The sequence below is a fragment of the Vanellus vanellus genome (assembly GCF_965231255.1).
Source record: "Vanellus vanellus genome assembly, chromosome: Z".
NCBI lineage: Eukaryota > Metazoa > Chordata > Aves > Charadriiformes > Charadriidae > Vanellus > Vanellus vanellus.
The window spans coordinates 1,809,406-1,825,106 of record NC_138908.1 but is presented as its reverse complement, the minus strand read 5'-3'; the positions used below and the strand labels follow the sequence as shown (position 1 = coordinate 1,825,106).

At 39.3% G+C, this 15,701-nt stretch overlaps 1 protein-coding gene across 1 annotated transcript in view; it reads right to left on the bottom strand.

Moving 5' to 3' along the window:
• The window catches only part of KIAA0825, a gene marked incomplete at both ends in the record, with an annotated part of 215,425 nt that overhangs the window by 168,988 nt on the left and 30,736 nt on the right, over positions 1-15,701 (bottom strand). The window contains one exon of the mRNA XM_082497577.1: positions 6,093-6,263. Coding sequence (XP_082353703.1) covers positions 6,093-6,263 — 171 coding nt within the window. The remainder of the gene's footprint in view (positions 1-6,092; positions 6,264-15,701) is intronic.

The following is a 15,701-nucleotide window of genomic DNA, read 5'->3' as shown; positions in this document are numbered from 1 at the left end:
GCAGCTGCTGGAGTGAAGCCACTCAGCCCAAATTAGTTGGCCATTGCAGACAGGAAGGCAAGCAATGGGATGGAGAAGCATCCCTACCAAGATGGCCATAGGTTTCTACACAAGTTCTTTAACTCCCCTCTTCTCTCAAATCCCAAACTTCAAACTCCATTTGTACAGGCAGACATAAATGTATGCAGTCCTTCTCCTATCGCTGCTTAGAGGGGAGAATTTGCAGAAAGAAGCAAATGTCATGAAACAAGATGGAGGCTGAAGGGAAAGTTCTCAGTTTTTCATACTTGCTCCCTTCCCAGAGCATATTCTACACCTACGCCGCTCTTGATTATTAGGGAAACTTGGATTAATCATAAATCCTTGCTATATCATTCTCAAAACTTATGTTCTACAAACTTGATCAGCTGCTCATACTTTGTGTACTTTCTTCAGTTTACCAGACAAGACAGTTTGAATCATTTTGATAGTAAATATTCAAAACAAGATTACACATATCAAGAGCTCTACTTAAAATCAAAACTCTTCAGCCAACTTCCCCTGCGTGTATTAAAATTTGTCTGGGATTATTCTTCTCTTTAAAGCAAATCTTTTTGCCTATGTCCCCTTTGTCTTCAACTTATTTAATTCTTTCTCCATTTCAGTATTTTTCTGGCTTTGTAATGCTGATGACAGGAAGACCTCTTGCATTGTTAATACAATTTTCTTCCTTATAAGAAGTTTAATTAATTATTAATTAATAATTAAATTACTTTTTCTACAGAATTCCATAGCTTGCCTATTTTTTTTTTTTCATAGCATTTAGGGTCATAAGAACAGTCATTGTGACATCATCTTGCACGCAGCATAGAATACCAAAGCATCAAGGAAAGCTTTTGTACGACAGCTCTCTAACTGAATAAGGTAAGTAACAGCACCACCAAAGTGCCTTACTAGTTGGATTCAGCCTTCTCAGACAGAACTTGTATTGAAACTGTATTGCAAATAATACGTCTTGCACAAATCAGAAGTACCACTCCCCTACAAATATAAATAAGCAGAAGAAAAAAACAAAAAAACTTTGACTAGCCGTAGATTAAAAAAAACCTCCTGCTTTCTGTCTTCATTAATGTACTTTTTATGTGTCGTACTATACTGAGCGAATAACACTAGTACAGAAAACGTGCATCTGAAATCAAACTCCCTCCCACTGTAAATTCCATCTTCACTGCGGACTGATCTGCTGAAGCTATATATTTCTTAAAGAAGCTACTTGAACATCTTGCTTTGGGAACAAAGCAAAAATCACACCTTTCTTTCTTGAATCTTTACAACTTCAAAGTCTATTAAGAGGATGCACCTCGTAAATTTGATTCCACTCTCCTTTCATTACACTTTCCAGAAATGGATATTGAGTAAAGGATTTCTTCTTATGCTGTGAAGGAAAGACCTTTGCAAATCTTTCCACTCCCCTGAGGTAAAGCTTGTAAACCTAAGGGCTTGACAACTTTGCCCACAGTGTTTTCAAAGAGCTCCATCGGAAAAAGCTTTTCTTGGTACTCATTATCCGATCTGTCCAAAGTTCACCTTTCTCACTGGAATGGAAAAAAATGTGAGAGACAGATGAAAGTACGTTAGATGTTTTTGATTTTTCACAAGTCTCAACAAGAGGCTTCTGAAAAGCCAGAGGGAAGATAAATCTACCTTAAAGATGGGAAGAGAATGCAATTTGGCAGGATTCTAAACCAAAATCTGCTTAACCCTTGACTGCTGCTGAATGTTCCAGATTCCTTCAAAGAGAACAACCCCTGTGATGACGCTAGGTACTAGGTATGTCAGAACATCTCAGGAATTTCAACTGAATGTAAATATAGAAGTAGACTATCTCATCATGGTAGGCATGGCAAGATACCTGCAGAAGAAAGGGTTAAATGTCTAGTCAAGAAAAAATAGAAGGTGGTTACTCCTTTAATTTTTTGAAACCTATCACTTGTAGTGGAATGAAGTGAGGTCATGCAATGTTGAGAATAAACGTTCTGTAATTGTTAGAAAAATATGGATAGCTTTCCTCAGAAAGGTAGAGTAGCAGTCTTGTCCAGATGCCACAGTAAAGATCAGGGATGGAAGTAAACCATATCATCATTTATTTGGCTGAGAACTTTTCATGATTTTCTCCTTTTATTTAAGGGAAAACTTGAACACTACACTGGCAGTAGATAAGATGTGTATTTATACTACTTCTTTTAAATTGTGCTCAGATAACGCAAATGTAATAAGAAATCAAGCGCAAAACGTGGCATGTACATACTGCTCATTGAGGAATACATGCTAAATTAGGTCTGGTAAAGCAAAGTTAAAAAATAAAATCAGGAAGAACTGAATGGAGAATAGTGAAAGGAAGTTAGAGTGGAAAATGCCATTCATAGAATTTTTTTCAGTCTATGCAAAACTATTTGGGAAAATGAGGATTCTGAATATATTCCAGAAGATGCAGGGTACAGAACTCTCAAACTGAACTCAGAGAACTATCCGTATCACCTAAAAAAATTCTCTACATCCATCTCCCTACAGAGTTCACTCTGGTTCACTGTTTCCTTTGGTGCTATTGTCTGCCATGGGGTTACCATCAGAGAACACTGGTAGGCAGTACTTCCCTCTAACATCTATTTTCAACCACCTAAATTGGTCTTCATAGGATTCCATTGTGCACACTGCAAAGAAACTTGTCTTGTTGCCAGCTAGAACTGTGAACTACATGTCTTTCTTTTCTTCACTGTTCTTTTTTTGGTTCACAAGCAACCTCCTACCAAAAGCAGAATCCGCAGAAGAGACTACATCCAAGCGATAATGCAATGAAAAAGTATGAAGAGAAGCCCAGGTGGCCACCTTGCAAATTTCCAATGTGGAAGCCTTCGACCTCTCCGCCCAAGAAGCAGCTATAGTCCTAGTGTAATGAGCTTTACAAACCCTGGGAGCCTCTTTACCCTTAACTACATACGCCTCCCTAATACAATCCCTTAACCATCTAGCTAAGGAACTCTTAGAAGCCATTTGACCCCTCTTAAGACCCCCTAAGAGTACAAACAATCTGTCAGAAGATATGAAATCTTTGATTCTTCTGTGATAAACCCTAAGTGTTCTTCTTACATCCAATTTATGCAGCCATTGCTCTTTGTCATCGCTGGGTTTAGGGAAAAATGAGGGCCAAGAAACCGTCTGGTTTAGATGAAACTCAGATGCCATCTTTGGGACAAAAAAAAATTTAAAAAGAGGAACCATCCAAAGAACTACTTTGTTTCTGATGGAACTTTACACACGTTCTATATATCAAGATTGAAGTACTATGGGATATGCTGAACAAAAATCAACTAAAACTGCCATTGAAACAGCTATACACATAAACGCAACACTTGACACAAGCCCATGAAAAACACTATTTTTGTTGCATCTCTGTGTGAGTTACATAGATAAAAAGGCTCCTGTGAATACTAAAAGCAACCAAAAAGAAAAGGAAGCAAGTGCAAGGTTCCAAGCTATGTGATGCCTAGGGAAACTTTAGCTCACTTTTGGATATTAGCCTACCTTCCCTTAATTTACCAGCAGCACTACTTGCAGAGGACTGGTACTTCAGCTATGCCTGGACTGCAGCGACTGCAGCGTAGTTTGGATATACCCAACCCAGCTTTAAGCCAGTGAGAGAGAGTGTGGGTAACTCTCTGGTGGCAGCAGCACTCGGTTCAATCTGGGCTAATTTGCCTTGCTTCTTCGGCTGGTTCTGCAGCCTGTGCTGCAATGTAAACCTGACGCCGGTACCGGAGTTAGGTTAAAGCTGCTTTGGACAGATCTGCACTCTATATTCTGTTGAATAAAACAAAATTTCTAGTATGAAGGCTCCTGAATAAGTAGAGAAGATGGCCATTATATTTTCTAGTCACACATTATAATGCCTTCTGATGAACATAAAGCAAGGATTCTAATAAATCCTTCTTATAAAAACTCAGCCTTCATCAATGAAAAAAATGAGACTACCAGCCCAATATAGGACATTAACAGAGAAAATCTGAAATCCCTTTTGGTACTTAACAGAACCTGGAACTACTGGGAACATAGCTCTCATTCTCCCATATCAAATCATCTTTCACTTCATCACTACAACTGAGATTTCTGACAATATGAAGTGAAAATAACACCAATAAACCCTTCTTCTAGCCAGACTTTTTTTTTAAGTTTGTCTGGCCATGTCCTCTCTTTGCATATTCTCCAGAAACTGATATAACTGAGCAAAGTTTGGTGCATAAACCCACATAATCAGAGCAGCAACACTAAAAACAAAGCTATGTCTGATGACTTCACTAACATCACCTGTAAAAGATTTACCTCCACCTGTGTTTCAGGGTAAAAGTAATTTTATATTTTCATTAGAATACGTTTTCTTCACAGAAGACTGCCTCCTACAATAAGATCTAATAATATTCCCCATTCAGACTTGATTATGTAGAGGTATCATTTAAGAACCTACTTGCTAAAGACGTGATTACTCTAAAAGAATATTCCTCAAAGAAGAAGGCTTAACACACCTTTGAGGAACAGTTCTGAATGTAATTAAGCTTGGAGAAATGCCTGCAGGATAAAGTCCTAAATACACTTCCTGGAAAATAAAACATTTCTTGTTAATGTTGCAATCATTAAGTTCTCTGAATTCTCGGTGATCACATGTCTTAGAGTCTAGTTAGTTAAACATGTCAAATACACTTCCCATTCAAGAGTTTTTCATTTTTTTTTTTTTTTTTACATTTTATCACAGAATATGCAAATAAAAAGAACACTTAAAATTACCCTCACCGAATGTACATGCTTTCTCCACACTACCCCCATGAGAAGTTTACTGTAACACCTCTTTGTAGGATCAACACCATAAGACGTAAAACGGTGTATAATAGCTTAACATTTCTTGAGAACTAGTAAAACTGAAAAATTAAAGAAGGCAGAAATACATTGAAACCAATAGCAAAAATGGAACCTGAATGCAAATTTTATTTGAGCTTTGATGTATATTCTAAAAATACACAGGTTAAACTGTATTTCTTTATTTCATTGTCAGTATTTCAGATGAGAATCCATCAACAAAATGTGTGCCTCAGAACTCTTCTTATTTCACCTTTTTTATTTTTTATCAATTTAGGAGACCACATTCCCCAAACACCTTTTTTCTCCGTCTGCAGCTTGACTACAGAGATATCAAATATCTGACTTCACCTATCCTCTCTCCCTAAGCAGCCTGGCCTCATTTCTGGTCCGATCCTTTCCTGCAATATAATCAAAGCTCTTGAAACCACTTGCTCTCGGGTGACCTGGAATCCCTCTACTGGTAGAAGTAGCAGAGTAGAAGAACATTTATGAGCACACCGTGACCTGGGAAGTGTTATTCACCTGAATTTTCAGGATTTCGGGTTCTCCTCATATGACATGAATGCAATTAGGCGAAAAAGAGAGTGAGCTTGGAATCTAAAGCAAATGCAAACTCGAGGCTTGATCGTGAAGCAGTTTACTTTCTGATGTAGAGCCTACTTATCCCACTCGCTGAAGCCAGCGGGATAAGCATGATAGTAACCATAGTACATACCAGTACGTGCTTGTGAGAGCTATATACTATATAGTCAAACATTTAGTTGCATGTATACTGAGAGCAATTAAACTCATGCTCAAGTCAGTGTTTTTCTCTGTTGAAAAAGGCAGCTTTCAAGGACCAGCTCAAAAACAGCCACAGTTTCAAGGAATTCAGACTCCATGTATTGTTTTGTCCTACTTGAAACACAGGATTTTATAGATAATTCAGTAGGAGATATTATGTTGCAGTGTTTCATAGTTTTTCATTATGATCCTCCATCAGTAACTACTGTACATCACATCTTTATACACAACTATCAGTTCTTTTCCACAAGTCATTGTGCTCAAATCTAAATCCATGTATTTCAAAAGTGTTTTCAGAGGATATGGTAATAAACTCATTCATAAAATACAATGACATAAATTAGGTAATTAATGTCAAAAATCATATAAAATTATCCTTTTGCACAAAGTAGAATCAATAAATAACGAAAAGCATTCATTACCTTGAACATTCTTATTCTTCTCCGTAAATGAAGGCACCAACAGAATTTCTGTGGAGAGCTCTTCAATTTTTTCTTCCATTAATAAAAAGAGTTTGATAAGTTGAGAAAGACATTTGAGTTGATATAATGTTAAGCAGAAGTTCCTTCCTTTTTTGTGGTATTCTTGGGAGGCTGTTCAAGTAAAATCATAAAATACCTTTTACCATTGCTTAAAAAATAAACCTATAAAAGTGATTATGTAGGAAAATATAATATATCAAGTAATTTCATATTTGGCATAGCATAATGTATCTTTTCCTCATTGTTAAATACTGTTACGTTAGTTATTCCTAAATCTTTGGCATTTCTCTACTATTTGGGAAGTTACAACTGAATTCCAGGTTTTGTTACCCATTAACTAGGATTTTTTTCCAAGCGACAGACCTACTCAGAAACCTTCTCACCTGTGTATTACAGAAAAAACACTGTGTTGCAAAAACTGACTTAACAAAAGGAAAAAACACGTCATTACTATGTTTTAATGGTTTGGGACATCACATCACTACACTGTCACTCTGCAAGTCACCTTGTCTGTTTAACAATCTGCTAGCACAATACAGTTGATGAATATGACATTTGAGTGAAAAGAAACATCAATCTGACACTCCACAACTTTAAATATGTGGGGTTTGAAAACAAGTAAGACTGTCAGTGAACAAATATCAGCAAGTATCATACCTATAAGCATTTGGTATTTAAAAGAAGAAACTGAACATTTTATTTTGAAAGGTTAACACTTGTAGTCGTAACATATAATCATGTCACATCAACCAGGGAACTCTGATTTGAGCACCGTCAGACTATAAAAGACTGTGAGCTGTTTCCAATTCAGTATTAACCAAACCACATGGTTTTAAGTATTTTAATTTTATAACTTCTTTAAATGTAACAAATTTGCACTTCTATGCAAATTGTGGTGAGCTGATACCATGTTCCTATGCAGTTCTGTTGCTGATGTAACATCAGCAGAACAGTTTATCTGGAAAGTGTCAGAGCGAGAGCCCGAGTAGTTTGAAAAGGAAGCTCTGAAAGACGAAAACAAATAGAAATTGATTGAAATGTACTTTTATGTGTCAAATCTCTCTTACCTTTGCAATTTTGAAGTACTCGGTACCTCCCTTTTTCCTCAAAGTTCCTAGGTATTTTTTCTAGGTATTCACAAATCACTTTTAAATAGATATAGATCTAAGTAGCAGAGCTGAGCTCTGAATACAAATCCCCTAATTTGCTATTCCAGTTTTGCAGCCTTAGAGATTGAACTGTGAGTTTTGCATCCACATCTGAATTTCCTCAAAGTTCCAAACAGATGTATTCATGCTAGTCTCTTGCATTTCTAAGAATGGCAAAAGAAAGCGTTGTGTGTAATTGCCTCTGCTCGGGCCTTTCTTCTCTGAATAACAAGTAAATAGTATCTGTATCACTGGATTTCCAATTTTAAGTCTTAAACTTCCAAAAAAAGACATTCAGCTATTCAGAGAATTTTTCTTCTGTACCTGAAATCTACGTAAGACAAACTGAGTTAACTGACATGAAATGACTGCCCGAGTCTGCAGACAGATGGAAATAACAGATCCAAAATGTAAGAACCACAAATCACATCATAAAAATCAATGGAACATTAGTTCTGTCTCCTATTATTTTAAAACCTTGTGATGCTCCTGCCCCCTCTCCTGAGGAACAAAGAAACCTTCCCATTATTTGACTGTCCCAAGTGATATTGGCCTCATTAGATTGAAAGGAAGTGGACCTAGGAGCCAAAGGTATACCACGGTAATATTAATTTTAGAATGTATTACCAAACTTAAAAAAAAGTCAAAAGTTTTACTTTTACTTTCAATGACCATTCAAAGTACATTTCTGCTGGAAACTGAAGGTATTCAGTTCAAAGATCCCTCTTTTTTTATGCTATTAAGAAGAGAACACTTTAATATGTGACAAAGCATATTACAGCATATGCAAACGAACATAAATAATCATCAGAGCAAAAGGTTACTATTTAACGCTACGTAAGTTCTACAAACAGGTAGAAAAGCCCTTTGGAATTTTAGGTTGTGAAGTATAGGCAAAATTCTAGATGCTGGAAGGTAGGGAAGAATACTGGGTTAATTTCATGGCTGACATATGTGGGAGCCAGTCCTTGGAAAATAGACCGTGTGTATAGCAAATTGTGAAGAACGCCTTAACCTTGAGACTAGATAACAGGAAAGTTGGCAGAAAGAGTAAAACAAGAGCAGGTGTCCGCAAGAAAAATAACGCTTGAGCAAGACTAAACAATATGCTAATGTTAACCAATCATGGGTGAAATAACCCTGCGTGCTCGCCGCATGCACAAAGCGAGACAGCCAATCAAACAATGCGTGATCGCGTGTACAAGATATGAATGACTATATATGTAACCCGAGTGTTAACAATAAACGGAGCTTAGCGGAGATTGACGCTAACATACATCGTATCGGTGTGTTTGCTCCCCTCCACCTGGCCGCAACAGACATAAAATTCTGATTATAAAATTAAACAAAAAAATGGAGAAAAGCATAGAGGAAATTCCGTCTTTGATAAAAAGACACAAACATATGCAGTATCATCTGATAAGCAGTCAACCCTCACAGTCAAGAGGCAAGGAGGTAAGAGAACACTCATGAATGCCTGAAGCATGAAGTTGAAACCCCTTGAATCAGTCAGATTTGGAACTCATCAGAAACCTATGAATTATGGCCAGTGAGAACATGACTTTATGTTGAATTGGATCATCATAGAATGGTTTAGGTTAGAAGGGACCTTGAAGACCAGCCAGTTCCACACCCCTGCCCTGGGCAGGAACACCTCCCCCCAGCCCAGGTTGCTCCCAGCCCCACCCAACCCGGTCTTGAACACCTCCAGGGATGGGGCAGTCACAGCTTCTCGGGGCAACCTGCGCCAGGACCTCACCACCATCACAGGAAAGAACTTCCTCCTAATATCTACTCTAAATCTCCCCTCTTCCAGTTTGAAGCCATTCCCCCTCATCCTATCATTACATGCCCTAGTCAGAAGTCCTTCCCCAGCTCTCCTGTAGGCCCCCTTTAGGGACTGGAAGGCCGCAATGAGATCTCCCCGGAGCCTTCTCTTCTCCAGGCTGATCAACCCCAATTCTCACAGCCTGTCCTTACAGGAGAGGTGCTACAGCCCTCAGAGCATCTTCGTGGTTTCTTCTGGACCCACTCCACGAGGTCCTTGTCTCCTGGGCTGAGGCCCCAAACCTGGATGCAATACTCCAGGTAGGGTTTTATGAGAGCAGAGGGACAGAATCCCCTCCCTCGCCCTGCTGGGGATGCAGCCTGGGATGCCGGGGGCTTTCTGGGCTGCCAGTGCACATTGCCTGCTCATGGACAGCTTTTCATCCACCAACACCCCCAAGTCCTTCTCCTCAGGGCTGCTCTCCATCCCTTCATCCCCAGCCTGGATTTGTGCTTGGGATTGTCCCAACCCACGTGCAGGACCTTGCATTTGGCGTTCTTGAACTGCATGAGGTTTGCACCAGCCCACCTCTCCAGCCTGTCCAGGTCCCTCTGGATGGCATCCCTTCCCTCCAGTGTATTGACTGCACCGCACAGCTTGGTGTCATTGGCAAACTTGCTAAGGGAGCACTCAATCCCACTGTCCATGTCACCAACAAAGATGTTACACAGCACTGGTCCCCGTATCAGCCCCTGAGGAATGCCACGTGTTACTGCTCGCCACTTTGATACAGAGCTGTTGACAGCAACTCTTTGAGCGCGACCGTCCAGCCAGTTCCTTATCCACCAAGTGATCCATCAGCCAAATCCACGTCTCTCTAATTTAGAGACCAGTATGTCGTGTGGAACAGTGTCAAATGTTTTGCACAAGTCCAGGTAGATGACGTCTGTTACTCCAGAACTATCACTGCAAGGAACTGTTCCATCTCCTTTTACTCACACAGAAACCATGTCTCTTACTAAATGTGCAGTCTCTACAGCTACAGAAGTGTAAGCTTCTTGTGGGTTTGGTTAACAAACTCGTGATACTGGATAGTCCAACTTTTGGAAGAAACTATCTTGGACCTCAATTCTGCTTAGCTTATCCACAGCAACTTGGAAGAGCTGGACAGGGGGAACCTCCAGAAGTGAATTTCCTTTCACATATGGTCATTTCCATGTCCACAGTTTTATTGTTTCCCAGAAATGACAACTCATTTATTTAGTGCCTGATGATCAAATAGTGTGCACACACCTGAGTATCCAAAATTTGATTGGAAGATCTTATACATGTCCCAGAGTGTCTGGTTTCAGAAGGCTGATGGCAGAATTCGACTTAGAAGAACACTGACCAGGTTGCTAGAATGAGCACATCACAGTCCATATTTTAGCAGCAGAGAATGAAAAGGCATTTCTCATCAGACATTGATCTGATTGGACAACCACAGGATGAAAACATGGAAGAACTGTGTAACAGCGGACAGTTAAGCAGCCAATGCAATGACATACAGAAAATGTGGAAGCAGATCTGTAAGCCTTGTAGAAGATTGTCGTGAAAAGCAAAGGCTTCCATGTGGACAGATGTGAAACAGACATGAGGATTCCCTGTGACACATGTTCAACCAAGTCTCAGTGTCATGAACATGTTTGGAGGAAAATCAACCCTACTCACAGACTAGTGTATGACTATGAAAAAGTTACTGAACGGATCATGACTTATGATGCTAGGTCAGAGAACGCACATAACTTATCTACCCAGGTGACATCACATGGAAAGAGAGACATCGCTCTGTGATAAAAATGTTCTAAAGCTGTTGACAGAACCCTACCCAGCTCACAAAGGACCATGCACAGGGTCACAAGTACATGAAGCTGATCTCAGGCATCCACCAAGCAGAGTTAGCAACGGCATTCCAGTCTAATTGCAGGACAGAAGGAAGCATATAGCAAGTTACGTGATACAAACCAATTTCCTTCCTGAACCGCCTGCAGTTTGCTACTCCCATTCCTCTAAACTTGATTTTTTTTTCTGCAAGTCTGAGTTTAATTCATGTAGTCCTTGTACAAGGAAACAGCTGCAGCAGAATCTTTAGGCAGGCATGTATCAACAGGACCTCTGCAGTGTCTCCTAACAACAGGACACGTTGACCTCCTGTTAAAGCACAACCTTGTGAGAATAACTTCTGAAAAGGAGCAGAAAGGCTGGTGCAGAGGCTACAGAGAGGTGAAGTGGATCATACAACCATTGTCAATATGCTAATGAGCCAATTTTGCAAATATTGCTCTAAATAGAGGTGAGGTCAGGAGCTGAACAAATACAGAGGTATAAGAAAAGGTTCTGAGCTCTTGAATATAGCCTCAGGCTTCATTCTATGTAGAACAAGAATCACAAAAATTCTGCTCTAAAAAATCATTGTCTATACTGATGATTTCTGAACTGCTCCGGAGGCTGAATCTGCCAGCAGAAAATTCCTAAGCCAGTAGGATGAGCTATCTTTAGATACAACAAAAAAGATCCCAACCAAGCACAGTGTTGGGAGCACCAAAGGTTGGCTGCTCCCTGAGGGACAGAGAGTAGAGCACGATAATATGGCCATGGGGACAGGTTCCTCCCCAGCCAGGGCCCCGTCCCACTGTACCTTAGCAAGGCAAGAAGGGCAGACCCAGAGATGATAGTCAGGTTTCAACCACGAGTCCAGATCACCAGTCAAGTTCATGGTGATGATGCAAATCTGAGGTCGAGTCAGGAAGTTAGTTCACAGCGTGGAGTCAGGATCAGGGTTGGTGAGGACAACCCAGAGTTAGACACAGTTCAGTGATCATTAGGGAGGACCGTGGTGATGAGGCAGGTTCAAGCTCAAGACAAGAAGTCTGAATCAATGGGGTCCACGGACAGTCACAGACAACAGCTCTGACAGGGATGGACATCAGAAAGATGATGTATGCCTATGATGTAGCTCAGGCAGGGACTGAAGACCCAGGCCTCAGCTGAAAGAGGTCTCTTGGGCAGGCTGCGGTGGAGGCCTCAGAAGAGGCTGGTCAGAGCGACTAAGGCCCATGAGTGCACACAGGCCTTTGTTGCATAGCCCTTAAGGAGCTTCACTTGTCAGACAAAAACATGGAAGAACAGGACACTTCTGGAAAACTGCCTTTCAGCTTCAGCAAGGACAGCACAATTATTTCGCTAAGAGGAAAGAAGAGAAAGTACTTTAGGCTTCTGCTGTCTATAGACTGTTGTCCTTTCTGGGGGGTAGAAGGGAGAAGAGGTGGAAAAGACAAAGATTTTACTTGAATTAACTTGAACCTGCACTGCATTTATTTGTAGCAATTAAATAAATCTTGATGGTTCACTACACAAAACTGGAGGGAAGCAAAGGAATAAGCTCAAAACTTTCACCCTCTGAACATCCCTACATTTAAAAAATCTGTACTTTTGACTTCCAATGACATAGAGGCCATTGGGGCATAAAGGATACTTCATTTCTTCTGGCATGCTGACTTACCACTCCAGCTATCAAATGGCAGGCAGCAGGAGTCTGCCATGCCCGACAAGGTGGCTCTTAGACAGCTTTGCTTATAGAAGAAGAAGCCCCTGGTAGAACTAATATTGAATGAACTAATATTGTGCAAACTTTGCCAGACTACACTGGTGTCAAGGCAGCTGATGCAGTCATGTAGCATCAGAGAAACTGAGGGCACTTATTTTCAAGTCTGGCCTTTCACTTCAGGAGAATGGACTGAAGCTGAAGAAATTATCCTAAGATCTAAAGGACATTCTCCACACTTGTTGGAGAATGAAGCAGTCCATCTTACCAGAGACCATTTGGCTGGTTGTATCTGGACAGGTGGATACTATCAGTCTTCAGCAGGTAGGAAGGAGCACTCTGACCTAGCTGATCAACCATCCTGCTAAACTAGGGGTTAGAGACAGACTACACTAGATCTCAGGTTTCTGTTCAGATCTCAACCAAGCCTCATGACATCAAAAAAAGTGACAAATGCATAGCCCTTTCCAAAGCAGCAGGAAAGCCTCAAACGCTAGCAGGTCTAAGGATGAAATACTGACATTGTAGATACTACATACCTGAGGAGATGCCCTGAGTGAAGGCATCAGTGTTACAACCATAAGTAATAAAAGCTATTCATTGAGGGAAAAGAAAAAAAAAAAGGCCTGGTAGTGAAAAACGTAAAGATACATGAAACAAGCAGAATGAATACTCCAGTTCCCACATCTCCAAACTAAGACAGTATTATGATAAACATACATCAATAATAAAGCACAAATCAAGTTTGATCTACTTTTTTTATACAGCCTTTCAAAACAATCTAAGCTTCTGTTCTATCCTTGCCTATCATGCAACATAAATACTAATTTATTTCTCAAAAATAAAGGTGTTTTAACATCTTAACACAAAATCCATGGGTCTTGCATTCTTTAAGATATAATTAATCCAAGTTATTAGGTAAATTTAAGCCAAAACAATTCTACTATCCATATGGAAAAACTCTTCAGTTGCATTTTCAAATGTTCTAAATCCAAATGGGTTTACTCAGCTCTTGTGTAATTTGGAACAGAGGACCCACTGTAACCCAGGTTATGGGTCCTTTTCCCCTACGTGAATTTGCTGAATCACTCAAAACCTGAAATTCTTGTGGTTGTCATCCCACTATTTCTCGCTTTTCTCCTTCCTTCCTCAGACTGTAAAATTCTCCTGCAATCGGAGAAGCTCTACAGAAAAGATTATGAAAGAACGTAGATAGAAAGAGCACAAGTAACACAAACATTTCTGCTGAAACAGTCAAGAACCAGTAACATACCTAGGGTTTTGCTGTTTCATTGCACAAATGATGACATTCGGTTAACAGTAAATATTTAGATTCTGATGCTGATAAATCGAGAGGAGCACATAGTGCAAACAAACCCTACAAAATGTAAGGACTCTCATATAATTTTCAACAACCAGGTTTAGTGATACACTTATGAAAAAGATTAACTAGGAAACAGCAAAATTTGTTTTTCAGCAGATGAAGTTATGCACAAACAAAATTAAGAGAGTTATTTATTTAGACTTTTGATAGCATTCTAAGGCCTTAGAACTTCTAGACCGCAGATAAGCATGCCGCCTTAAATTATTTTTATTCTTATATCTTAGGCTTGAAATGCTAGACTGAAAACCATTTTAACTCAACTAGCTGGCAAACCACTTTTTCTACCAACAAACAATAAAAATGCACGAGGCAACACTTTTCGTGGAGTATGAAAAACACAATACTCCAAACAAGTAAACAGCAACTTGACTGAAGTTTATATATTTAGAATCCTGACAACATACAGTAATAGAAAATTATTTTCACCTAGACTAACTATAAGAAATGTTAGTGCAAAATATGTAGAATTTGAAAAATGTCAAGCACCTCAAACAGGGGTGGCTAAGAAATCAGAGTCTCTATACAACACAACCACAGGAGCATAATATTATAAGACTAGCTACACTGGGTTCAGCTAGAGCATCTTTTATTCCAGTATCCTGGGCTTGGACAGTGACTGAAAGATGAAGACTAAATAAAGATATAACAAAGAAACCATATACAATATTTTTTTCTCAGAGCTTACCTAGCTGTTGAACGCTTGCAGTTGGGCATCTTCCACAGACAGATGGGGCACCCCTTAACAATCTGTAGTGGGTTTCTATTTCATCAGTTTCTCCAGTTACCCCTTCACCCCATGTAAATTTTTACTATACATAACATTTTTGGAAAGAAGTTCCACGCTTTACTTATAGTTTGGGTTAACAAATAAATCATTTCGTTTGCTTGAATATTTCATCTTCTAGCTTCACCTGACGCCAACTAGTTTTATGAATCATTCAACTGCTGGTTCCTGTTTATTTTCATAACACTGCCCTTTATTTTATAGACACCTATGGTATCCCACCACCTTAATTTTGTTTTCAAACCGAAGAATTGTAGCTTGCTCTTTTCTCCTTATACAGAAGCTGTTCTACATTTTTTTATCACCTTGTTGCCCTTCTCTAAGACTTTTCCGCTTTTTTCCACTTCAATAGCTAAAAAATATGCATATATAGGACATAGTCTAATGAAACAGGCAGTATCAACACTGTAAAAGAGACACATAGGGATTACTAGAGAAATCAGGGACAACTTTGCAATGCTAGCAGTTAAATTAATACCTCACCTTCTAATAAGATAAATTAAATACATTGTAGAGCTAATTCTGCTCAATATTAATTTTAACAAAAAATCAGCACGCCATTCAAATGTCAAGGTTAAATTCAGTGTGGATGCAATATGTCTTGAACACTGAATCTCAGTCTTCTCTTATGTATTTGTATATAAAGACATTTTCTGCAAAATAATGTGACCACTTGGGAGTTCTTAGGAATAAAAAAAGATGGTATTTATTAGAGAATTTCACTTAAACAGTGATGAAGTTGAGAAGCATCCATATGAATTCTAAGCCAGCTAATAAGTTAATTAAAGCATTTTTCAAGCAGCATAGAGTGAAAGACACATTCAATAAAAGCACTTGATCACAGTTACTGAGATTCTCCGAAATACTTAAATTCAGTAGCAA